A 26,428-nucleotide genomic window follows, 5' to 3' on the forward strand; every position below is an offset into this window, starting at 1 on the left:
AGAGCATTTTAAGCAATTGTTTCATCGAAGATGTATGAAATGGTTATGCACTTCTTCACACTAAATGCAGATTTTCTCAGGACATTACATTCAATGGGCACCTTTGATTCTTTACCACTTTGTTTCCGCACAAGTTCGGAACTGCACTCAAAGCGATTTCATACAATAAGTGGTCCAAAGCTATTGGTTTTGAACTGCGTTGATTCTTTACAATGAAAACAAGGGTATCTTAAAAAAATAAAAAATACAAAGAGAGAAGCATAAAATGTAAAAATACACTGGGATATTTTTTAATAAATCAAAAGGGCTGTCTATGTGTGTGTATATAATATCAAGAACAGAACGCCAATAAGCCAAAATTCAACAATAAATAGACTTTGCCCCGATATACCCTTATACATGGTACAAAATTTTCTTGTTCGATGCAATCCTCATTGCTAGGAAAAAAGAAGTCCGGAGTTGTTGCAAGGGCTCTCTCTCTCTCTCTCTCTCTCTCTCTCTGTGAACCCTGAAAGTTTCTCAATCTCTCACCAGTTGTGAACCCTGAAAGTTTCTCAATCTCTCACCAGTGCAAAGCTATCTTCGTTTTCCTTATAGGAAGTGTGTATGTCTGTATGCAGAGTCATGTAGTGTAATTATAGTTCAAGTTAACCAGCATGATTTAGATCCAAACTTTCAGTCAATCTCGATCCTGCATCTCGCAACCAGGCTCCAAGCGTGAAGTACATGCGTGTATCAGCCAAACACGCTTGCGTGGTCGTCAATGACCTTAAAAGCTTCTTCTTCTTCCAGCTAAATAATAGTAAAAATAAGATAAAAGGCCCAACTGGAAAATATCATCATGAAATCACCAAATGCCAAGTCTCTCTCTCTCTCTCTCTCTCTCTCTCTCTTGCACACACCCATGCATATGACAAATGCAAGCAGACAATATGCATGCATGACTGCACGTCCAATTATCCAAAAAGACAAGTATTAGACGGTAGCAATTAACAAGAATTAAAGCATCAGAAGGTTACCTCGTTTAATAGTTGTTTCAAAAAAACTGGGAATTGCTGAGAAATGTTACCATACACCTTGTACTCTGAAACATTGTGTCAATTTTCTGCCAAACAGAAGCTTGAATTTCCAGAAGTTTCTGTGCTTTCTTCTGCAACATGGCATGGCGTCTCACTGTTTCGCCATGTATCTATCAAACCAGAAAAGTTAAAAAGAATGGAAATCAATATTTGTGGTAGGCTTCTTATCTCTCGAGACAGTTCAATTTGGAGTACAAATAATGAATAGAAAAGTAAAAGGTTTACATTGAAGAAGTGACTCAATATAAAAGAGTACATATTAATATATCTATCTATGAAAAAAATGTAGTGACTTAATATAACCCACCAGAATTGCGGGGAGGTAAGTCATATTCCATCTGAGAGAGCAGTCTCAACCAAAAACATATAAGTTTCCTTACATAGATGTTTGATACACATTCTTTGAATGATTATGGTGATTGGTGGTACTCTTTATAGTTCTGGAATGAATATTTTGATCAATTCATGAATTCAAAAAGTCAAGAAACTAGTAATTTGAAAGAAAGTACTTGGTCATAACTTCAGCTCCAATGATCATTCATGAGTAGTTATATAATTTAGGGATAAAAGGCTTACAAGCTAATCAGATTTCAGCCACGTACAAATCTAAAGTCGATATACTAGATTCAACATTGAGAAAAACTTTAACCGCTGCTTCAATAAATCCAAGGGTAGTTTTCTAGTAGCAACATGAGACTCATAAAGAATGAAATATTTTAGCTGTTCACAAGCCCCATATTGATACATTATATATATAATGCATACATTACATATACAATACCTTCAGGAAAACTCTAATCACAGCCTGAATGAATTCAAAGTTGCTGCCATGTGAAACTTCCAGTATAAAATAATCCAAAAGTAATCCAATTGATAGCAGTTCTGGTCTTTGCTCAGGTTCTTGAATATCTTCATCATCAATGATCTGAAGCATTCGAATCTCCATGTCCAGAGTTGAGGGAGAGAGATTCTTAATGTAGTCTCTGAATTCATGAACTGCCATAAAAAAGGGTATTGATAAGTCAAATGATCAGGCATTAATGACAATAATTTTTCATAGATTGTAATAGTAAAAATCCTTGGGACAAAAAGTAATACCATACTTTTTTTTTTAAAGAAAAAAGAATTACCCAATACGAGTATGCATAACATGTTAACAAGTGCACTTACAGGTCTTCGTCTCTGAACACGAGTGCAGGAGTTGCACAAATAGAGTTGATGATTCATGTTCCCACTTACTATAAGGTCGTGAAAGCCCTTTATCATTTTCTGTCCCTTTCTCGCTCGTACTGTTATCAATAGAACTAGGCTTAAATGATACATCACCAGAGAGTGAAGGAAGACTGGGCAAGAAAAATGGAGCTTTCTCTGGTTTCTTAGGCGGTTCAATGGGCTTATTTCGTATCTGAAGATCAGTAAGAAACAAAATGAACAAAAGTCCATGAAGAGATAAAGTTCATGGCGGACATTAATTTATCATAGCCAACAGGGAAAGCTATTACTAACAGCCAAAAAGAAAAAGTGAGAAAGTAATCAAATACTTCTTTACATATTTTATTACTATAACAATATTTCCAGAACTAAGATTGCATGCTGAAGTCTGAAAGTAAACAGCATTCAATCATTCCAAGAAACAAGAAGTTGTCATTCTTTCAATGGTTAAAGTAGTTTGATCTCCCAGATTATATTTGCTCGCTTCTCCCATTTGGTAAGATAACACGGTCTTAGCATAACTTCCTGTGCAAATAAATGTCAGATACCTTTATGAGGTCAAGATTGATGAGGCTTTGCCATTGGGCCTTGGGCAGTAAGGACAGAGTAACTAGATCAGGAATTTGAGAGTTAGAATATGGAACAGAAGTTTCAGTGCCTTCAGATTTTTGCTCATGAACAGTGTCGATGTCCTCGGAACCTTGTTTCGAAGAGACAGTAGGCAATTGAACCTTCACAACCTCACTCTTACTACCAAAGGAGTCCACATTCAAGGAGCCACAGTATAACATTTGATTAACCCTGATACAAGCCGATAAAAGTGAATAAGTGAAAACCAAATAGACATACAAATCAACATTGCCTTCAATAAAAAAGGAACAGCACACATGTAGATGCATAAAGAACTGGGATTAACAGTAACAGTACTCAGAAGCCTATTATTTATTTTGTGTATCCATTTTAACAAGATAAGAAAGAAGCACGACATTAGCTGCTTTGTCAGAATCCAGAAAAAAATAAAAGTTGTATTTGTTTTAATAAGAATTCAGGTAATTGAGGATAAGCTATAACTAAACTTGGCTAAATTGAGGGAACATTTTTAATAATGAAATTGAGGGAATTTCTTTTTTCTGCCATTCACTTATATTAAGAATTACCAAACCAACTTATTCCAAATGTAAGAGAAGTATTTTTTCTAAAAGAATATGACATTCCATTTTATTCAACAATGCTAAGAATAATACAACCAAAAAGTCCCAAAGCCATGTCTACAAGGTAGAGCTTGCCAAAGCACCCACAGCCTCAGAATACATACACAACATTGACTTTCCTGTCAAACATTCAAGTCAGAGAATATCCAGACTTTCTGCTTCTTATATGCTGATAAATTGAAGTTGAAATGAAAAGGGTTTTGGGGTCATACTGGAAGCACCTAAATTAATGAGAATCAGGGTAACCAACTCGTTTATATCAAATGGGTTGGCTTTGCTTAAAACAGTGTTGCAAAAGGCGGATTTGGCCACCAAGGAAGCCAGGCTGCCACCTAGGCTTCCCTAAATGAGAAGGGGTTGGGGGTGTTGGTATATGTAGCGAGAAAGAGAGAGAGAGAGGCCTCAAATCGAACAATGAGAGGAGAGAGAGCACAAGGGTCTGTGTCTCTGAGAGAGAGAGAGACAGAGAGAGAGGCGCCTAGCATTGATCTCGAAGGTTGTCGCATTTCTTCTTCTTCATATATGCAGAGAGTAGAGAGAGAGAAGAGAGCATATGGGTCCGTGTGAGAGAGACAGACATCGCATTAAAAACTCAGAGGTCATCTTCTTTTTCTTCTTCTTATATGTGGACAAAGAGAGAGTATATGGGTCCTTGCACACGCACGCATGTGTGTGTGTGAGACAGAGAGAAGCCTCACTCGATCTGGCAAATGGCGCCTGGGTGAGCACCCTAGTACAACTCTGCATAGTATGCCCACCTTGGCCCATTTGGTGAGGATGGCTCCATGGCCCACCTAGAAGGCCAGGAGGCACATTTCCTTCACTGCTCAACAAGGAAAATCGATGCTAGTTCAATATATATGGTTAGTTAGAATGACTAGGCAAAAATTTCAAATCTGATCTGCTAAGCTTGCCAATCCATTTTATTTGGCCAGCGTGTTTTTATCCAGAAGTAATCATTAGACTAAGTTGTACATCTTCATCTGGCACTTCAAGAAACTTCACAAGAGATCTTTAGATAAGAGGCGACAACTCACGAAGATTCCTTCAATCCCTTCCAATGATTTTTAATAGCTAAGTATTAATGTCAGCAAAGGATAAGTAAATGGCTTTTGCAACCACCAGAATATCATAGGTCTTCAATATCATGTTAAAATCATGGAAATCACGTCATGTACTCCATATCCATCCAAATCCGATGTTTTTCAAATGCCATCTCTTTTTTTCTTTTTTTTTGAAAATGTTAACCGTAACGCCGTCTCTTCTTCCAATTTGAGTTTGTTATCATTCATGAAGCAGCTAAAATTTCCATAGTAGTCGAGCACCCAAAATAAGTCACAAGTGAGTGAGAAACATGCAAAAATACCTCAACTGATGGAAAATAAGGTATAATTCGATGGTCTATGCAAACCACAGCCCATTGGGTCATCACCATCCAATGAATGATGGACGATGAAAAGAGAGCGAGGGGTCCACCAGTTGATTTATTTTTTTGGTGGGTCCATTCTCCCTCCATCCCCGACCACCATTTCAAAGGACAATAACGACCTAACAGACTCTGGTTTTCCCCCATGGTCCAATGTATTATGATTTTCTTTAACTCCAATGATTACTACAGTTTCATTTCAACAGAGCTACCTGGACTAGTGCTACTCACCAAGTGTAAATTCCAATTTGATCGACATGCGTAGTTGCTAAAATATCCATTCTTGGAGACAGTGATAATGCTGTAATAGCCACATCAACATGTATCGCATCGATCTGCTTAGCCCTGATCACATCCCATACTCTAAGAGTTCCATCCATACTTGAAGACAAAAGCCATTTCCCATCTTCACTGAAACATAAGTCAGTAATACGGTCTGAATGTCCCTCAAATTTCCGAACCATCCTAACAGCAAGAACATCATATAAACGAAGAACCTTGTCGTCTGCGACAGTGGCCAAAAGACCTGTATCATGGTTCACAAACCCTTGTAAGAGGAGTAAAGTATGGATAACCATTTTCTTTTCACGCTAATCTGTAAGGCATATTACAGTGGCCCATGTTATTAAGAATACATAAAGTGAGATGTTTATTATTATGACAAATATCCTTTCCAATGCCAACTTTGTCCAATTGATTCCTAATTTATGCCATTTGACACCTTTTGTCTATCCATTTTATTAAGAATACATAAAGTGAGATGTTTATTATTATGACAAATATCCTTTCCAATGCCAATTTTGTCCAATTGATTCCTAATTTATGCCATTTGACACTTTTTGTCTATCTATTTATCTTTATCCTTAAATTAAAATCTTGCTATGTATCTTACAACACATTTCCTCTCTAGTGCTGATTCTGTCCTCTTGATTTTTACAATATATCAATTTGTCACATATATCTCTTTCCTTATTTTTTAGATAAGTTTATTACGATTTTGTCAAGGACATATTTTCCTCTTTATTAGTGAATTATCTTCAACTCTATCTTTATGTCTCCAATAGTATGAGCATCCTTAAACCTTTCCCAAACTCTCTGTATTTCACATTCTAAATCCTCATGAAATATAAATTTGTGTGTGTGCAAGAGTGTTATTATAATAATGATCACCACATATACTGGATTTGTCTACAGGTCCCTTAGTTCGCATATTTCCTTGTAGCTTTTGGATTTTGAGATGGCACGTGGTTGAAAGTACAATATCTATTAATATAAATATCTTATAAATTATACATATATAACAATTGTTAACATAATTTAAAAATTATAAATACCAATATTGGATCTATTTGTAACCCATATAGTTTGTGTCTTTTCTCACAGCTTCTGGATTTTGAGATGGTACGGGGTAGAGAGTGCATTATTTCATTTTATTTTGAAATTAGATTGCGAGGAATTCAAATAATATTAGTTGTAATTTGTAAACCATATGTCTTAGGACTTTGTAGATGGAAAAATTAAATGTTGGTATATATACATATACAAGAGTGATTTCATGCAACGGTTGTATAGTAACATAATGAAACAATCTTCAAAAACCATATTAGAGCCATTTGTTTGATCCAAATTTTAAAATATACACTCTTTTCATTCTAATGAACAATTGCAGAAAGAAAAAATTGAAAACACAACCTAGAAAGTGTTTTTTAGCCCAATTAACATAGGCCGTCCATTTTGGTGAGATGCTTAGATGTAGGCCTTAGAAGAATCTTTTTTCTTTCCAAATTTTTTAGATAACTTTATTATAATTAAATTAATGTAAAAAAGAAAAAAAATGATTTTGAATTCATAAAGGCCTAGATCTTGAAATTCACCAAATGCCAAATGGACAGTCTAGATTCATTGTTGGAGGGCACTCATTTTGACCATATTTAGGATGTAAATTTTTTTTTTTTTGGGATTGAGTATTGAGATGAAGAGAGTGTGCGTGCAAAATTTTGGGTCATACAATTACCACAAACATAGTTTTCTAGAAGTGTGGTTTCATTATATTATAATGGCATGTTGACATGATATCATTTCCCATATATATATATATGGGCAATGATTTCATACAACGGTTGTATAGTAATATGATGCAACAACCTTCAAAAACCATGGTATGGCCATTTGTTTGATCCAAATTTTGAAATATACACTCTTTTCATTCTAATGAACAACCACAAAAAAGAAAAATTTGAAAACACAACCTAGAAAGTATTTTTTTAGCCCAATTAATATGGACCGTTCATTTTGGTGACGTGCTAAGATCTAGGTCTTAGAAGGATTTTTTCATTTCCAATTTTTTTGGATGGTGTTATTATCATTAGATAGACAATGGTAAAAAGAAAAAAATGATTTTGAGTGTATAAAGGCTAAGATCTTGAAATTCACCGAATGAATGGTCTAGATTCATTGTTGAAGGGGACTCATTTTTACCATATCTAAGGTTCAAATTGAACTTTTTTTTTGGGAATTGATTATTGAGATAAAGAGAATGTGTGTGCAAAATTTTGGATCATACAAATACCACAAACATGGTTTTCTAGAAGTATCGTTGCATTATACTATGATACAACCATTGCATGAAATCACCGCCCTATATATATATATATATATATATATATATATAGGGTGCGGTTTGTATAGAGCCTAGGCTCTAAACAATCAAATTAGAGCCTACCTTCAATTAGTGTCGAGAAATGGGGTTTCAACACTGAAAATCTGTGTGAGATGATCAATTTGACGATATTTGGGTATAAAAACAATAACTTCTAGTGAAATTTTTGAGGTAGGCTTTAATTTGATTGTTTAGAGCCTCGGCTATATATATATATATGATGATAACATACAAACTAATAAATTTAATATATGTAGTGTAAATTAATTATAAAATAAAAAGTCTGAATGGCAGTTTGGTTAGATGGTCTGACTAAGGGTATAGCCCTTGATAGAGTGGAATGGGGAGCAGGATTTGTGTAGCTGATCCCAAATAGTTGATGACGATGACAATGATAGTAGGTTTGGTTGGAGTTTAGATTGGTCACCCTTTCCAATTTTTTAGGCATAATATTGCTTTCTCAAAGAGGTTTTATTGGAGATATGGGAAGAAGTGAGGTAGGTCTCTCGCTAAAACTCTCTAGGATCCTAGAGAGAATCTAGGATATTTAGGAAATGAGAGAGAGAGACTCTACATTCCATCCTAAATCCTCATATCTTTATAGAAGTTTCATATTGTAAGTCAATAAAGTTCGGTAGTTGATTTTGTTACATTCATCGCTTTTCCTATTTTTAAGAAATTTTATTTTGATTTAGATTTAGGAAACATAACCAAAATCATGGAAAGGGACGAAAGAGAAAAGATCCTTAAATAAGGGAGAGGAGTGCCTCCTCTTTTCTCCCTAGGTTGTGTTTACTCAAGCTCTTAGAGATCATTATATTTTATTGTTCACTATATTTTTATAAAAATTTTTTTATCAATATTACATTACATAAACCCTTTTAATAAGACCCGCAAAGCAAATGCATCTTACTGGTTTTAACTAATTGAAACATGAAGGCAATCATAACTTTTCACAGCCACCATTGCAAAGGCAAATACCAATTGACCATGCCCTCTGATTATCCTATTCAGAAAATATAACTATCATATATAAAGGAAATGAATGGGAAGAGTAGTACCGTTACTGCGATGATAGACAAACTTAACGACTGGGCAGCCAACTTCCCATCTATGTTTCACTTCAAGCCCCTTAAAGTCCCAAACCTATATACAAAGAAATAATAAAAATAGATACAGATCAATGAACAAGTCGAAATGAACAGTTGAAGTATAGTTTGAGCTAATACTTATGCTGCTACATTATATAAGGTACTACAAACAAGCATCACACTTATAACCAAGGCAGACATATTTAGAAGAAAACAAAGTGTACAAACACAAAACCCTGACTTTTTGGTGTGACGGGTGATGGTAATTACTAATGACAGAAAAATACACAAACAGGCACATGTAAGTGTATACAACAACAAAAGTGAGCCAAAATAGTTCTTCATGCATGAGGTAGCACTTGGATCCACAACAGGAGAGTCGAGCGGTATCCATATAAGTAGCAAAACTAATTCAAGATGTCAAGGTAATGTAGATAATAACCATTTTCTGACATCAGAACTGAAGTATGCCGCTGAGGGCTAAAAAAAAAAGAAATATGTATGTGCTGCAAAATAAAGAAACAGCACAGTTCTAGTAAAGAATGGTCCTTGACCTTTATATCACCATGATAACCTGCACTTATCAAATGACAGTTTGTGGCATCACAGGCAAGGCTGACTACTTCACCATCATGAGCCCACCTTCTTTGCTCGTAATTTTCCACATAGCTACCTCGTCTTTCACCAGATTGTAGATTAAATCGTTCAATCCAACCACCTTGTGTTCCCAGCACAGCAAAGTTACCACATGCACTGACTGCACACGACTATAGGAGACAATTCAAAGTCAGCTAGATAAACTATAAATTACTGAAATTTTCATCACATAGAACCATTCAAATAATCGATAGACAGCAACGGAGAGAAGGAGACCCACCAGAAGTGAAATGACCCCATTGATGGGTCCCACTCTATCCCAACCACTATTCATCATATTGATGAACCTAATGGACTGTGGTTCCCCATAATCCATTGGACTATTGTATACTTTTCCCAAAACCACATACCTTGACAGGCGTTGGGTTGTCAGGGCATGATGGCTTCAATATGTGTTCTCCCAGCACATAGTTCTGAAGGCGCCACACATATGCTTGTGGTGTATCCATGTGACAGGTTACAACGTTACACCAATCACGTTGACGGATTTCAGCTTTATTTTGCATTGGACAACAAACATAACCGATTCATCAAATTGAATAAAATAGTTTGCAACTCAACCAGCATGTTAAAAGAAAAAAAAATGCCCCAAGAAAACAACAGACAAAACAAAGTCCACATATAGTTGTGTGTGTGTGTGTGTGTGTGAGAGAGAGAGAGAGAGAGAGAGAGAGAGAGGAAAAGAAATGCATATATGAAACTGAACCTATAAACTATATCTGGGACATTAATAAATGTTTATAAGTGAAGCTGCAGATTTCAGAACATGCCAAAAAAAAAAAAATACATTGACCTTAGAAAAGGTTCACGCTCTTCTTCATTTTCTTTTCATGTGACAATGTAATATCAGGAACCCACTGCAGTTTCGTTGCAAACTAGGCTGCCTCACACATGAAGCCTTCACACCTTACATTTCTGTCTTACAAAAAATAACCCACTCTCCTCTCATTCCCATAGACGAGACATCACGAATAAATTCAACACGACTAGAGACTAGAAAAAAAAACGCCCCGCTTCCAGCTTTATGTTTTTGTACCACTTGTTCTTTAAGCATTCAAAATCCTAAGCCCGGTCCATCCTACCATGCACTTTTTCCACAACACCTTGTTAGAGAGCATAAACCAAATAACTTTCTCTGACCCCCTTCTCTCATAATTCAGAACTTGGAAACTAGTATGCTATACAAATTCTCCTGTTTGGGTGATGTAACCATGGCAGACATATATCAACACACATACAATAGATTCGACACACATACGGAAATATCCCTCTTCTCATTTATGAGATATCGATTACATCATTTTAGAGATTTAATCTTCTTTGTTGTTTTGAGTAGACCATGTGAAAGTGGAAAATGTCTATGGAACTTTGAAAATCCATGCATTCAGCCAATTAAGGTATGGTTGATTATTTCTTGCTGCTCATAATGAAATGGTGTTTTAGTAAAACATAACTGGGTTTAGTTCTCCATTCCTAGCCGGGTTGCTGAATTCTCTTACTCATGGCATGAGGAATCTAGCATGCGTACCCGTGTTAGACAATGACGCACATACAGGTGTCCAGGAAACATAGTTGCAAAGGAACAACCATTCTGACTAATGCATTGAGGTTGACAAAAAGAACAAGAACTCAAAAACTTGTACGTATGGAACTCTGAAGATCATTTTCAAATGTTATTGGAAATTTCAATGCACACAGTGAAACCCATGAAATCATTAAGCTACATGACAGTACATATAACATACATTTAACTTGTACGGAGCCATTGAGCTCTCTGCAACAAAACCACACACATGCATCTTCTTTAAATAAATCAGGGATAAGATTGGACATTAGGGATGTCAATGGACCAGGCTGGGGGAAGGACCTTGCCCTGCCCAAGTCTTGGACAATTTTTTTAAGGCTGGCTGGGGTTCAGCCCCAGCTCAAGCCAAATTTTATTTTTTTGAGATGGGCCCAGGCGCGGCTTGAATGCCTATAAGAAAGGCTGTGCCGGGCCCTGCCAGCCCGACCTTAATTTTTTATAACCCAGAAAAGGACACCTTATACAGCAACTTCCATCGCCTTCTATTGATTTCCTCTCGCTCTAACCTCTCCCTCTCACCACTGTGGTACTAAAGAGGAACATATAGAACTATTCTGATGCTCTAAAATTATTCCTCGGAAGAAAGGATGACGAACTAACTGATGAAAGTGGGGTTGAAGGATGGAGGAAGAAAGGGAATGGAAGAGAGAGAGCATGCAGAAATGGAAGAGAGAACAGGAGAGAGCGAAAGCATGCAGTAAAGTAGGGTTAAAAAGATGGAGAAAGAGATATATTTGAAGAGAGAGAAAAGATCAAATGAATGCTAGAGAACAGGAGAGGGAGAAAGTAGGGCAGCAGGACGGGTTAAAAGGTTTGAGCAATGGAGAGATTGGAAGATGGACAATGCAGGGACAGAGAGAACAGAGAGAGAGAAAGCAGCGAAGTGGAGGAGTGCGGATAAAAGGATGGAGAAATCAAGATTACAAGAGAGAGAGAGTAGGTGCAATGAGGAGTGGGGTTAAGAGGAGGGAGGAAGAGAGAGAAAGCAACCAGACTAGAAGATAGAAACAACAGTTGAGAAAGTAAGTAAGGCATATCTTGATTGTTGGGCACCCAAACTGCCTTCCTTTGGATTCATGGTACCTGGTTTGGGAAATCGAGAAAGCTAGATGCTTCCTTTGATATTTTCAGCTTAGCAGTTGCAGCTCCCATTGTATTCTTCCTTCCTTTTCCACTTAGAAGCCTATGAATCTAAGTAATTTGAGCTGACATTACTTTTCTTGAATTGCTAAAACTTGAACCCAAAAAGGACAAATTGAGATATTAAATTTGGGGACATTGCCAGAATTAGATTTTCCCTTACAAATTTAGCATTTTTGTTTGTTCCAGCACCAATTGTAGGTCACCATCCAACCCATGAAGCACTGGAGCCACAAACACTGCCTTTTCCAAGATGTGGTTATTAAGGATTGAAGCCAGGCTGTTACCAACACCATAATATGGGGAATCAAGCTGTTAACTAGCTTTGCCCTTCCTACTTGGCAAGGCGCACTATATGTTGTTTAAACTGAAGCTAACGAGTTTAGAGAAACCCAAAATTCTCTCTCTCTCTCTCTCTCTCTCTCTCTCTCTCTCTCTCTCTTTCTCACTCACTCTCTCTCTCTCTCTCAATCTATTACACCCAAAATGCCGTGAAAAACAGCGTCTTAATCCATCTCTAAATTCATTGCTTCCTCTGATTTTTGCAGTTCAAACTAGAAGCAGTGAAAATCAGCAGAAGAGGCTTCAGATCTGGATGTTACAGAGAAATAATAGACGGGAAATTGAATTGGGAAGAGAGAGAGAGAAGTTAATTTGAGAGAGAAAGAGAGGATGAAGAAAATTTCACAGAAAAGAAATGATGGTAAGATGCCAAGATATGAGAGATAGAGGAATATGAGCTACCACATCAACTACAGAGAGGGGTAAAAAGTGACATAAGGTGACCAAATAGGCATATCCTGGTCAATTTTTCAATTGGACTATATGAACTACAAAAAAATCTAATTTATAGACCATACGATATATGATCTACATATATAGAATGCAGAAATGTCAGTCGGGGTCAGGGTCGGGGCAGGGCAGGGCCCAAAATTTAAAACAGGTCCCAAAGTTCGGCCCCGGCTCAACACGAGGACCTTAAATTTTGGCTCAAATTCGACCCAAAAAGCAAGGCCAGCCCAAAAGCCCAGGGCCCAAACCGGCCGGTGGCCAGCCCTATTGAACATATCCCTAAAATGTAGATCAGGTTACAAATCATGGGCCTGTTTCGATGACAATTAATTTTATTAGACTATCTTAATTAAAATTAATATATATGGATCATAATTATCGGCAGTGTTTAAAAAAGAAAGGATAAGTGACTCACATCAACCATCCAGAAATTTGATCTCGATTGGAAGATTGATAGCTTGAATTGGTGATCTGGCAAAGTGAATCGCCCAATAGAAAAATAAATAATATAGAACAAAATAAAAATTGAAAAATAATAAAAAAATAAAAGGTGGGCTGGATTGGCCAATTCCTAGCAGGAACAAGTCGGTTCCTAAGATATGGTGGGAAACAGACCGGTCCCATCGATTCCCAATCCAGATCGGCACTTTTAAAACCCATTTATCAGGATCATACCGGTCATCGAACCAGTGAGGGGTCAAATCCAATCAAAACCGGTTCAATCGTCGCTCGAACCGGTTGGACTAGATTTTAACACAATATAAAAAAAATAAAAATACAAGCTTAAAGTATGAAAATGAAATATATGAGAAAAAAATCTCTAACTTTGTTTAGCCAGTCGAACTAGTCAAAACAACGGTCCAACAGGTCAAACACTACTTTTGACCAATTTTCGAACAAACTAGGTTTTTGCTTGAGAGTGGACCAGCCAAGGCAGCAGTCCAACCGTATGGCTAGGTGGTACAATCCAATCTTGGTAACAATGCTCTGGATAATGTTATTTTGTTAGTTGTTTGATACTTTTCATGTATTATGTATAGTATTATTTGATTATTTAACTTTTTCGGCAACTTCCAACGATTTTTAGCTACTTATAGACAAAAATATGTGATTTTCAACAAATTACTTTGAATAAAGTCAAAACAGCTTTTCAAAAGATAAGCTTATATATATATATATATATATATATATATATATATATATATAGATTGTGTTGTTTTTAAAAGATAAACTTATATATATAACTGCCTAAGAGTTTATCTCTATTAATTTTATGATAGATATCATCAAACAACAGGTAATTCACTATCGGAATTAATTTAATTGAAACAATGAATTATTAGTGATAACGAGTACATCCAAGCAGGCCGCATTTGTCAAGAGCTACACATCGATCCTAAGAATGCAACCAATCAAATATATAAAGGTTTGCACCATGTACCATATACACCCAAAATGCATAAAGCTGAAGAAATCAGTATTTAATTGCAAAGAACATCATATGACCATATTATTACTACAGCACAGGAAGAATGTGTTACCGTTTACACTACCAAAAAAAAAAAAAACAGGAAGAATGTGTTGCATGTAATAGATTTGAAGTCAATTGATAGGGAGAGCGTACCAAAATCAAATGATATTACAGGCTTTAACTTGATCTCCTCTTCCTGAAAAAGAATGAAATAAGCGCATCTAAACAAAACAGCCTTTATCTAACTCACCAAAATGAAAGAAACAGCATTCTATTCAATAAAGAACTGTACGCACAAAACTAGGAACAAAATTTCCCCCAAATCCATACCTTCAACTTAAGCCTTTTGGCCCTCTTAGACACATGGCGCTGGGATAGCTCTCTACTTTGATGATCCTACTCAAACACGATACATTCCAATACCCATTAAGGTTCAAACTATTAGAAATGGCATCAAGCATATTATTTGAATATTAAACGAAAGCAAGGAAAGTAAATACAATTTGACGAAACTATTGATTTCTTGGGCTGTAATGAAACGGTTGGCATGCACAAACATGTTCAGATCTAGCATCATTCTTATCCACACTATGCCTGTCATCACTAGTTTTGCAGAGTTCAGTGCAGCATTTTCACCCCATGTTTTTACAATGGCACAGGTGAGCGAACAATAAGCTCTATACCTCTGATCCCATCACTACTCCAAAGTTAAGAATGCATGTTAAAAAGTAAAACGGAGTCCAGCTCCTCAGAAGCCATTGCCACAGATCCCCATACTTGCATACAAATTCATACAGATAACAGCTTGGAGAGTATGTCCATTTAGTTAAGTTTCTTATTGTCTGGTTTGCACAGCCAACAACATCGCTAAGGAAGTGAGTTCCTTAGAAATATGTGAAAAAACAATTTTTTCAGAGTTGAGAGCTTTTTGGTGGGGTTTCGTTAATGAGCAAGGTTACAAAAGGGTGCTTACTTGTAATGGTGAGGGGGGATAAGCTGAACAGCTTTTCACTCCTAAATGGGTAGAGAGAAAATGGCATCATTCCTTCCAAATGGGCCCTTATTGAGCTCTAGTTAATAAGGGAAGCATAGTTATGTACCATTGTACCATCAATACTCTAAATTTATGTTTTACAAGTGCGAACAAGCATGTATGCAGACAAATGTCGATGCATATTAATAAATAACCAGGAATAGTAGATATCATGATCTCAAGTAAATCGTGCTAGAATAGTCAAAGATGAATTGGCAACTAAATAAATATCTTAGGCCCTGAGATTGATGCACATTGAACAGGCTAACTCATTCGCATGTCTTAATTTATGTTTTCCACAAAGAGAATGAGAGAATTTGGCACCTGGGAAATGGACAAAAATCGGAAAGCACGGTCCTGCCCAGCAGATAACAAGTGTCGACCATAGCCATAAAACCTAAAACGAATCAGAATAGTTCCAAGAAAAAAGAGCATGTTACTCATCTATTTCAGTAGAACAAAATGCAAAACAACTAAATCAATATTGACCAGCATTTTACAAACAAAACCAGCACAAATATTTAATTCCAGGTCCTCCTGGGAATCAATAATTCACTCAGATTTAGCAGAGATGCTCCCACTGCCCACAATTTCAAACAATGCCCAAAGCAACTGGCAGTAAACCAATCCAACCTTCAGCAGAATAATGTAAAACCAGAACACTATAACAGCACCAACCCTAGAACCCACTAAATCAGTCCATAACAGCACTAAATCAGTCCATAACAGTTAACGCATTTATGTTGAAATTATTTATAAAAGAAAGAGGAAATATGAAATATCAGCATTTGAGAATAAATGAACCTTCCTAAACCTAAATAGTTATATGCCAATCCAAAACACTTATGCAGCAAAGGAAACACCCTTGAAAGAGGCAAAACATACAACCATGGAGAAAAAAGAAGCAGCAAAAGATAATTATGTTGTCAATCACAATGAAGGTCAATCAGCAATATCAAATTAAGTGTCAAAATGACTCTCCTCATAAGGAATGATTGACTTTCCTTCTAAAAATATTCCAATATAATCTTGAATTCTTTCCTTTCAGGGGAGGTATCCAATATAATCTTTTTAAAAAAAATTAGCAAAGTTGACTTTATTATATTATAATGAAGTGCTACAAGTTTTTGACCCCTATACAAATGAAGGCAGGTTGTACAAAAACGAATTACAAGGCTTTGACCAAATACTCTTGCAGTAATCCAACTAAATCCTGAACATAATTATCTTTGAGCCCATGAATTACCAAAGCAAACACCAACATGTGTCTTTGAGCAAATACTCTTGCAGATTGAGTTGCAGTTATTTGTTCACCAAATATCAAGTACAAGAACGACAGAACAGATTACAATGTTACTGAAACCTGCCAATCAGAACCTAACTGTCACAGGGATCAAATTGGAGTCAAAGTATCAGGAGCACTCAAAGGCCATAGATAATGGCACTACTCTCCTCCAAACCTCCCTCTTTCCGGTATTGAATTGGGATAACCAGAAAAAAAATTCTAAATATCAGAACACTTCTCTGGCTCTGAAACCAAAAACCGAAAAGTTAATGGTAGGAAAAGAGCCACAACCGTCCTGTTACCCATGCATCCATTCTCTAAATGGAAGGTGCATGGGACATGATTCCCTAGACCATATCGGGTCGCATCTGAATCTGGGTCGGCCCAATCCAACCCAACCAGTATATATACACATAATACATATTTAAATTATGTCAATTATATATTATAGAGATTTAGCTCACATTATATATGTTTAATAATTTTTCATATATAGAGCCAGATCTAACCCCGTGGGTCAGCTCCAGAACCAATTGACTTGGACCCAACCCCAGTCCAGGTCAGGGCCGGGTTGTGATTGACCCAGACCCGACCAAACACATTTATAGTCCTGCTTACAGGCTAATGCCAATCCATCTATCCTTATTTTTCCAAACAAAAAAACAAGACAGCCTTTGAAACTTGACACGATGGATAGCCCAGGGTATTGAACAACAAGAATAAAATTGGGCCCATGAATTGGGGCGATTCCCTAGCATTGCCTTCTCATCAATTGATCTCAAAGTGTTTTTGTTTCTTCTTTTCTCTCTTTGGTAAGTACAGGAATTATTGGAAGCAGGAACAAAAAGTTATTAAGTACCCTTCTAGAATGATATACGAAGCTTAGAAACATGTCAGTTCACCTTATGCATAGAGGAGGAGCACTATGGCCACTTCGAAAACGTAGAAGACGTGCTTCCTGATCACTTGTATCAAATATCCACATCTGGTAATAGTGAAAAAATGTGAATAGTTCCGAATACCAGTTAAATAGACTTTACTAACAAATGAAAATTAAAGATCTAAATATAACTATCAGCTACTCAAGACAAATATAAATAAGGACCTCACTTTTATAGAATTGTCACTTGAAGAACTCATGAGGACAGGCTCATTGGCAAAGAAGTGAAGTGACACTATTGAGCTGTCATGGGCATCTTTTATGACTGAATGAATCCTTCTTTTATCAAGATTCCATATACTTATCACACCAGATGAACCCCCAGATGCGAGATGGGGCTGGCCATCTATCAAATGCAATACCAGCATGCAAAATTAGATATGAAGTTCAAGAGGAATCAAAGACTTAAAAGTAATAATCACTCATTAGATCACAGGTATAAATAAATCCGCAGGCATTGAGATCCAGCTCAAAAGGGTAATAGGGTTATATTCAACAATCTGGCCCCAAACAGCAGTTGTCTGTCTTAGTTCTTTTAAAGGAAAATACATGATGTAAATATTTGACTTTACTATAATAGTAAATAGAATAAGGGTTTGTCTAGAGTTAACAACCCCTCAAAATACAAAGGTTAAAGTTAGAGGAGGTTGTGATGGGTGTATATATCAAAACGATGATTACTTTTTGTTTAAAAAATTATTTTAATAGGTAACATAACTATTAAGCAAGGGCAAATTTGAAATTTTTACAAAAATACAATGGCATTTTGGAAGTTAGTGCCCTGGAATTTTATTTGTAGAGTGCCCTTGTCTTTTAATAAAAATTTCAACTTTACCCTTTATGGAGATTACAAAAGTATCCCTTGTCTTGTAGTAAGATTTACAAAATTGTCCTTACTTAACGATGAAGATATTACGAAAAGTAAATTTTTTTTAAAAAATAGACTACAGAATTAGTAAATCCACCATTCACAACTCTCTCTATCTTTTAACCTTTATAATTTGAAGGGTTGTGAAGTTTAGATTATCCCATAGAATAAATATACACATTTTTCTTGATAGATAGAACAATGGATCCATTAGGATCCCACCGAACTACATCAGAGAGGAGCTCAGACAGGTTCTGAGCCATTAAGATGACAACAGAAAAGGAGGAACAGAAGAACAGTTCATCCATTGAAATACAGCTAATCTGATCAGTTTGGCCAAAACTAGAATTTAACTGGCGTAAACAGTCCCATTTCCAATGGATAGCCACAAACCCATAAACAAAATCCTCAACAGACAACATTTCTACTTTGTTTCATAAACCAAGCCAATTCATAATGATCACCTTGTTTTGGGCAGGTACGTCAGCTGAGATTGAATCCTGGACATTGTGAATTTAATACTAATCGTTTCTAATGCCTCTTCCCTTTAATAAAAGTTTGCACATACTGGAATCAAAGACTGCAAAAGCATCTAATTAGCACAGCTACACCAGAAGTAATACGTGAATATTATGGACTTTACCTGTCCGAAAAGACAAGGCAGTCACAGCACCTCTAGTAGAATGGGTGAAGGAGACAACTTCTTCATCATATCGTAAATTGTGGATGTGGACTTTTCCATCTGCACAACCCACTGCAACAACATCGAGGGCAGATGATGAAACACAGCAGTGAACTGCTGAATTCCGCCCTTTGAAGTCATAAATTTTCTTCTGTGAGCTTATGTTCCAAAGCTGCAAGGAACCTTCACTGCTCCCAATAACAACCTATACAGCAATATCATTCCACAACATGTCAATAAGTCCTCTCTTACAAAATAATTTGAGAGAACCATTCAGATGACAAACTGAACATAATAATTTACTTTAGAAGTCAGGAAAAGCAATAACAACAAAGATTTTGAATATTGAAAATTATTTAATGTGGGGGGGGATCATAGCCGATCAGTGTGTTCCCTATAATTTCTTCATATTTTTGGGTGTTGGGGGACCAAAAATCTGCAAATACATTTGTTTTTCCACCCAGAACAGGAATCTGCCAATCTGATGAAAAGAAATGGATTTGGAGCCCTAAAAATGCTCCATCTTGGATGCCATCAAAACATATGAAATGGATCGTCCATTTCAATTGGACCCTATAGCAGTCAAATTTGCAATGTTTTACGAGATCCAAATCCCTTGCTGTCGTTGGAAATGGAGTTGCAGGGGCTTAGAGCGATTTTTGGGTTCTCGATCATCAAAAAAAAGGATTTTGAGGAGCCACAATGGGCTTGCATGTGGTGGAGATCATCACATCCTAACTCCACCCTTCTAATGTACTACAGAAACACGGTACAAGAGTTTACCTTGTTCAGATAAGTGTCTGGATGCATGATGCAACTTGGAGAAAAATTTTGTTCCAGCTGGATATGCCCTACTGGGGCAACACTATTTTCAAGATCTTTAAATGCCCATATGTAAAGATTACCTCGAATGTCCAGGCTCAGAATATGGTCACCAAACAAGAGCAACATATTAACCTTTTCGTTATGCTTGATCCAAGTGGCCACCTGATGAAGGCAGAGTTAATTGCATTAAATCAGGAATAATTAAATCGATGAAAAAGGCATAAAAAATAAAGATCCATATATTAAACTAGTAAATCTAAAAATGTTGTTGCATGATTTAGAAGTGTTCTTTGGTGTGAATGGCATTCATGGAGATGCATTACTAATACCACATGACAATGAACAAATAAGACTTGCGCTAGAAAGCAAAGCTTGCCCAAGAGAGGTTAGAAAGGGGCTTGACGAGAGCCCCAATATGACCCTCGCACTAAAACTCCTAGAAATTGAAAAGAGAATAAGTTAAGGGTGTGTTATCAATTCAAGGATGGGATAAAATTCCTGAACGTGGAAGACGCTATTTTATTGATCGATTACATACAGAAGATTTGACCAACTAGGAAAGTCATTCTTGTGAAACATGATTCAGACATATCAAGCCATGAATGCTAAAGACGAAGCCATTTAGACCTGGTAAGATAGTTTACAAACCTTATGAGCACGCTTGAAAATTGCAATCTCATTCCCAGTTGCAGCAAATGTGAAATCACGGTAGGATGCAAGAGCTCGTATTTTTTTTGGCAATTGAGGTCCTTCAAAAAGAATTTTCATGACAACAAAGAATTAATATAGGCACCATTTTTTAGCAATTTCATCAAATAGCAACTCCATGAAGCAAATACAGGATAATATACGTCATGAAACTTTATGGGTAACTAGTTTGATAATTTACATTTCAGATTCATTCAATCATATGGGTCTTTCAGATACATCTCCTATACTCATGAGATAACACAATTATTTCGTAATTGCTGAAGCAGGCAAACCCTGAACTAATTGAAAACAACAGAAGTTAAACTCGATTGCAACCAAGATGATAATTCTGATGCAAGGACCTTGCGTGTGATGGTTAGCATGTTGACATATGAAGCACCATGTCCCAGGCACAAATCCCACAGCAGACCGACCCAATTATAAAACTGGAATGCAGCTCATCTTGGAAACATTTCCTCTGACCCCTTTTCTTTTTCTTTTTTATAATGTCAACCTTTAATATATAAGAGAGAATAATACACCAATCCACAAGCAAGGATGCTCAAAGAAGAGAACAAACAAAAAGCAGAATCAAAATCCTGTTTTAAGAGGTTATAGTGAAGCACAACAACCTAGGAAAACAGGTTGATTCGAAAAATACGAGGAAAGGCCAAAAAACCAAAACAAAAAGATCTAAACGTTAGCCATTGCCGCAACTTCTTTAGCTAGGAATTCAGCATCCTGACTTCCTTCCCTGCAAGTATGCATCCACACGACGGACATATTCCTGCAAAGATGATCAATCCCGTCAAAGGCGTGTGCCAAAGACCAAGGAGGGGGTGAGGAAGAAAGACTTTGCCCAGGTAATGGTGTTTTTGGAATCACCCTCCACTACAAGCAGTGATTCAAAAAGTGGATCGCCTAGCGCCTAGGCGGCCAATCTGGGGCTGCCGGGCGGCCACCTAGGGCCTGCGCCCCGCCTAGGCGACCACCCCGCCCAGAGGTGGAAATTTTTTTTTTTCAAAGTTGACAAAAATTGATCAAGACATCATCCATTGATATTAGATTTAATTTTTGATGTTTTATAAATCTATTGGGGGGTTTTTTAGAAGATTTTGAGTCCTTAGAAGCATCTTTGACTGGGCATCCTTTCTGGATTCGACCAGGCCGCCCAGGTTCTGGGCGCCCGCCTAGGTGCTGGGTGGCCTGGACCCCCCAGGCCACCTAAGACCCGCCTAGTGCTTTTTGGAACTATGACTACAAGCGAATGCAGGTGAAGTGGTTGAGTGAGTTTGAGGCCGTCCAAGAGAGATAGTGCTTTAGCTTCCATGGAGCCGTTGTGGCTAATGTGTTTAGATGTTGTAGCCACAGTAGTACAGAGGCTGTCTCTGAGGATCTCCTATCCCTGACAAGCCAGGGTTGCCAAGAGAGCACCGGTCAAAATTCAGTTTTAAGATGCCCGGAGGAGGGGGTTTCCACAGGGAAGCCCTTTGCAGCCGTGATTGATGGAGTTTAAAAATATTTGTCCAGTCTTGGCTGAAAGCCAAAGCAGCAACTCCTTTGAAACACTGATGATTGGTTGCCCAAAAGATTATCATGGATGGAGACCAAATAATTTGATCTTGACCCGAGAGGGAGAGGAAGCAAGATTGAAGTTCTGCAGACAAGGTGGCAAAGTTTCCAATATCTAGGTTCGTGAGAGTCCTTTTGAAGACTGGGTTCCAAGAGCGGGATGAACCAGCTGAAAGCATTTCTTGGGCTACCGTAGCCTCTTGATTTCTAGCCAGAGAAAAAAGATCAAGATATCTATCCCTAAGAGGAAAATGGCCTAGCCAAAGTTCGTGCCAAAAAAGGATGTGGTTTCCTGCTCTCGGGTGAAATCTTATGTGAGATTTGAAAATAAAGCTCAGAAAATAGAACTCCAAATACCAGATGACCTATGATTTGGTCAATGTTTTAAAAAACGGTCCGCTTAGTGCCTAGGCGGCCTGGACCAAAAAATCTGCCCGGCTAAACCCAAGCAGCCCTACACGGGCGGATGTATCTGAGCGTCCGCCCAGGGCGGATGTACCTGGGCGGGCTGCCAGGCGGGCTAAGCGAGGGTGCCTAGGCGAGTGCCCAGGCGGGCTAGGCATAGGCGCATAGGCGGGCTAGGCGTTTCTCATTTTTTCAAACTTACGGGGAGCTCGAGGTTCTGGGCGCCCACCTAGGCATTGGGCACCAGGGCAGGCCACCTAGGGGCCGCCTAGTGTTTTTTGAAACCTTGGATTTGGTCTAAGATCCGGCAACCAAGGAGAGTTCGGGAGATGGTATTTGTGTCTAAAGACATCAATCCACAGCTGGTTGTTTAAAGTAGACAGTCTCCAACACCATTTGCCCAGTAGTGCCATATTTTGAGTTCTGAGATTCTTAATTCCCTCCCCTTTATGTGGTTTGGCAAAGGCAATTTTCTCTGCATTATCCTCAAACCATCACTTATGAAATTAAAAAGAAAAAAAAACTGTAATCCCAAGCAATTTCCTATTATACATTATAAAAGTTATAGGCTTGTATAATGAGTCTTTTCCTATAATGTATTATACAAGTTATGGGCTTTGTTTCATAACTTGAGCTCATTTCAAAAAGTCCCTTTTCTATCAAATTACAAAATTTCTCCAGATAAATTATGTGCACAACCATTTTTCCAGAGGCATATGTATTTTCGCAAGTTTGTAATAATTTAAAACTCTTTTAAGCTTCATTTGAGAGTTACCCACTTAATGGCAAAAGTTACTGAGTTATGCGCCTATTGGCTAGTAAATTGTTCCATGTGCCTTAAAGTGCTGGTGATATGAGATGTTTTAGCCAAGGAAAATGGTGGTCCTCTGTTTCATTATCCCTTTTTACTTATTAGTTGTGTTGACATGCCATATTGAAAGTGTTTCAAAAAGCGCTAGGCGGGTCCTAGGCAGCCTAGGGGTCCAGGCCGCCCAGCGATTAGGCGGGCGCCTAGAACTTGGGCGGCCCAGTCGAATCCAAAAAGGATGCCCAGTCGAATAAAAAAATGATATATAGTATAAAAAATAAAAATTAGGTATTCAAGGCACTTACTTTGATTTTGATTGCTCAATCTTCAAACTTTCAAAGATGCTTCTAAGGACTTAAAATCTTTTTAAAAACCCCAATAGATTTATAAAACATCAAAAATTAAATCTAATATCAACAAGTGATGTTTTGATCATTTTTTGTCAACTTTGAGAAACCCTTCGATCCTAAAGAAATCACCAAAAACTATTTGGAGGCTTTCTCTAAAATGGGCTCCGTAAGTTTTAGATTTCAAATGAACTTAAAACCATTATTCTAACCCTTTATATTTTAAAAAAGAAAATCAATACCCAAATAAAAAAAATTCGCCTCTGGGCGGGGTGCCCGCCTAGGCGGGTTCCGGGCGCAGGCCCTGGGCGGCCGCCTTAGGCTGGGCGCTGGGCGCCCGTCTAGCCGGGTTCCGTACCGCCTAGGCGGCCGCCCAGGAGCTGCCGCCCAGATTGGCCGCCTAGGCTTGGGCACGGACCGCCTACGCGCTAGGCGGTCCGCTTTTTGAATCACTAAATAACTGTCACCCTCCTTCTAGAAAAAAAGTTAGAGAGAAAATTAAACTCCACACAATCTCACCGAATTGGACAAAAATAATTTAAGCATCACTTAAACTTAATGCCATAATATCCAAAGCATGCATTTGGAACCGGTTAGAAAAAGCATGATCTATCAATATTGAACCTACAAACAAGTAATAAATGAAATGATAATGGTTACATGGAGCCTCTAAGTTCACATTAGTGATGAGGCAAACAATGTCAATCAGCCTAAACATACAGAGAGAGAAAATCCTCGATCATAAAACTATCGCCATCAGTAAAATTACAAACATAACATAAATATCAAACTCAATCAACCTAAACATACAGAGAGAGAATACTCAATCAGAAAACTATCCCAATCAGTAAAACTACAAACATAAAATAAATATCAAACTCAATAAAAACGCACGCACCATCAAACTAAACAAAATAAAACTGAAGAACCAAGAGACTCACCAATAAGCACCAAATTCAGTTTAGAGCACTGCAAAAAAAAAAGGCAGCAACCATTATTTTGCAGCATAAATAGTACAACCAAACAGCTCTGTACATGTAAACCTCATTTATAATTTACAAATATAGCATTTTTATTGAAGCAATCTAATTTATGCAATGTGCCCATAGTTATAGACATAGTAATCTCAAATTCAAATTTATGAGATTATAATTTAGGCCAATGCTCACAAATATGGCAATCTTAAAATAAAATTTGTGAGATTCATCCTCAGGCAACGAGCTAAAGATCCTAGAATGCAGAATATATTGCGCCAAAAAATTGCAAATCAACCAGGAAACCGCTAGTTTCCAAATAAAAACAGGTGCCGTTAACCAAAAATGATAACCCTAAAAACTCAGCTATCTCCTAGAGATAGTGAACCATATCAGGCTTTCATATTTAATAGAGGAAACCAATAACAATAGTGAGATATCGAATTCTCTATAAAAATAAGGGGAACAATAACGGGAACAAAAGGTTACATCGTAAATTTGCCATGCTTTTCCAACGCTGACAGTTACAAAAGTCTCTGTTCCCAGCTTCTGAACTGAAAACGGAACACCAGTAGTGATGTACCCAATTGCTCTATAAGGTTCAAAAATCCCCATCAAGGTCGAGATTTTCCAGTAACAAAAGAGCAAGACTGTAAATTTTAGAGTGAGAGAGATAAATTAGAGAGTAGAAACCGGAGCAGGTATCGTTCTTTAGGGTTTTGCAGGGACGAAAGTTTGAAGTTTCGCCTCAGCTTTTGACAGAGACTGGAGGGAAGGAAGAGAGACGAATAGAGGGGGAAATTTTTTCAGTAGGGTTCATGCCTTGTATTCCCGATTTGCCCTTGTTTTGGACCGAAATTACGGATATTGCCTACAAACGTCCTTCCCTTTGGGAAAAAAGGTTTCCTGGACCTCTCGGACCAGTGTTCGCAAAATCGTATAAGAACGGGTAACTGAAGTGGTTCAACCGGTCTAAAGGGTAGTCAAAAAAGTGTTTAAAAAATAAAAATAATAATTGAATAAAACATAAAAATTGTATTTAAAGCATGATTAAACGAAGCACATCTAAATGAAATTAAAAATTAATAAATAAAATATATTTTAATGAATCGATTTGTATCCAGAAGTATTTTGAAATTTTTCAAAAAAGATGAGAAAATACAAAAAATAAATATTAATTGTCAAAACAATTTCCAAAATTTTCTAAAATGATGAAACATATTAAAAAATACATTACAAAGAAAAATATTTATTTTTTTAGATTTTATATAACTTTTTTCAATTTTTTAAATACCCGACCAATCACCAAAATCGGCCAAAATTGGAACCAACCAGTGGCCATTTACGATTTAATCGGGCCAACTAGGAGGTTAAAATTTGAACCACCCAATTTTTCCTACACTATCTTAAACATGTAGATTACCTAAAAATTAAGAGAAAATTACGTACGGACATTTTTGGGAGGGGTCAATTACGAAATGGACAGTTATTTGTCCGAAATAACAAGCACCACCTCTTCTCCTATGCATAGTAATTAAGAGAAAATTATGTACGGTCACTTTTGAGATGGGTCAATTACGCAATGGGTAGTCATTTGCCCTAAATAACAAGCACCACCTCGTTCTTAAGTTGATTTTTGGATAATTCAATTACTGGACAAAAAGATGGCTAATTTT

At 37.2% G+C, this 26,428-nt stretch overlaps 1 protein-coding gene across 3 annotated transcripts; it reads right to left on the reverse strand.

Moving 5' to 3' along the window:
• Positions 1 to 263: 263 nt before the first annotated feature.
• LOC18440782 (transducin family protein / WD-40 repeat family protein) lies at positions 264 to 25,707 on the reverse strand. Of its 3 annotated transcripts, XM_011627478.3 has the most exons (19): positions 25,242 to 25,707; positions 24,720 to 24,747; positions 20,605 to 20,705; positions 19,915 to 20,118; positions 19,093 to 19,336; positions 17,752 to 17,927; positions 17,544 to 17,626; positions 15,681 to 15,753; positions 14,654 to 14,719; positions 14,477 to 14,519; positions 9,686 to 9,828; positions 9,233 to 9,445; positions 8,649 to 8,733; positions 5,160 to 5,454; positions 2,840 to 3,092; positions 2,250 to 2,484; positions 1,861 to 2,075; positions 1,020 to 1,189; positions 264 to 792 (listed from the first exon to the last, which is right to left on the reverse strand). In XM_011627478.3, the coding sequence occupies exons 1-18, from the start codon at positions 25,365 to 25,367 to the stop codon at positions 1,037 to 1,039; spliced, it is 2,736 nt and encodes a 911-aa protein (XP_011625780.1). In that variant the 5' UTR covers positions 25,368 to 25,707; the 3' UTR covers positions 264 to 792; positions 1,020 to 1,036. The 3 variants fall into 3 exon arrangements, with proteins under 3 accessions (XP_011625780.1, XP_088703844.1, XP_088703851.1); XM_088847718.1 differs by lacking the exons at positions 19,093 to 19,336; positions 19,915 to 20,118; positions 20,605 to 20,705; positions 24,720 to 24,747; positions 25,242 to 25,707 and adding an exon at positions 18,914 to 19,029; XM_088847725.1 differs by lacking the exons at positions 17,752 to 17,927; positions 19,093 to 19,336; positions 19,915 to 20,118; ... (1 more) ...; positions 24,720 to 24,747; positions 25,242 to 25,707 and having other exon boundaries at positions 15,681 to 15,713.
• Between the last annotated feature and the right edge of the window lie 721 nt (positions 25,708 to 26,428).

The sequence above is a fragment of the Amborella trichopoda genome, chromosome 1 (assembly GCF_054954075.1).
Source record: "Amborella trichopoda isolate Santa Cruz 75 chromosome 1, AtrichopodaSantaCruz75HAP2 v2.0, whole genome shotgun sequence".
Classification (NCBI taxonomy): domain Eukaryota; kingdom Viridiplantae; phylum Streptophyta; class Magnoliopsida; order Amborellales; family Amborellaceae; genus Amborella; species Amborella trichopoda.

Bases quoted from the DNA above. Each gene is read 5' to 3' on its own strand.
- LOC18440782 (XM_011627478.3), bottom strand. From the start codon at position 25,367: ATGGGGATTTTTGAACCTTATAGAGCAATTGGGTACATCACTACTGGT. The intron at 20,119-20,604 runs GTTTGTAAACTA...TGCCTTCATCAG, and splicing joins TTTTCAAGCGTGCTCATAAG to GTGGCCACTTGGATCAAGCA. The intron at 3,093-5,159 runs GTGAGTAGCACT...GGCTTGTATCAG, and splicing joins CAAATTGGAATTTACACTTG to GGTTAATCAAATGTTATACT.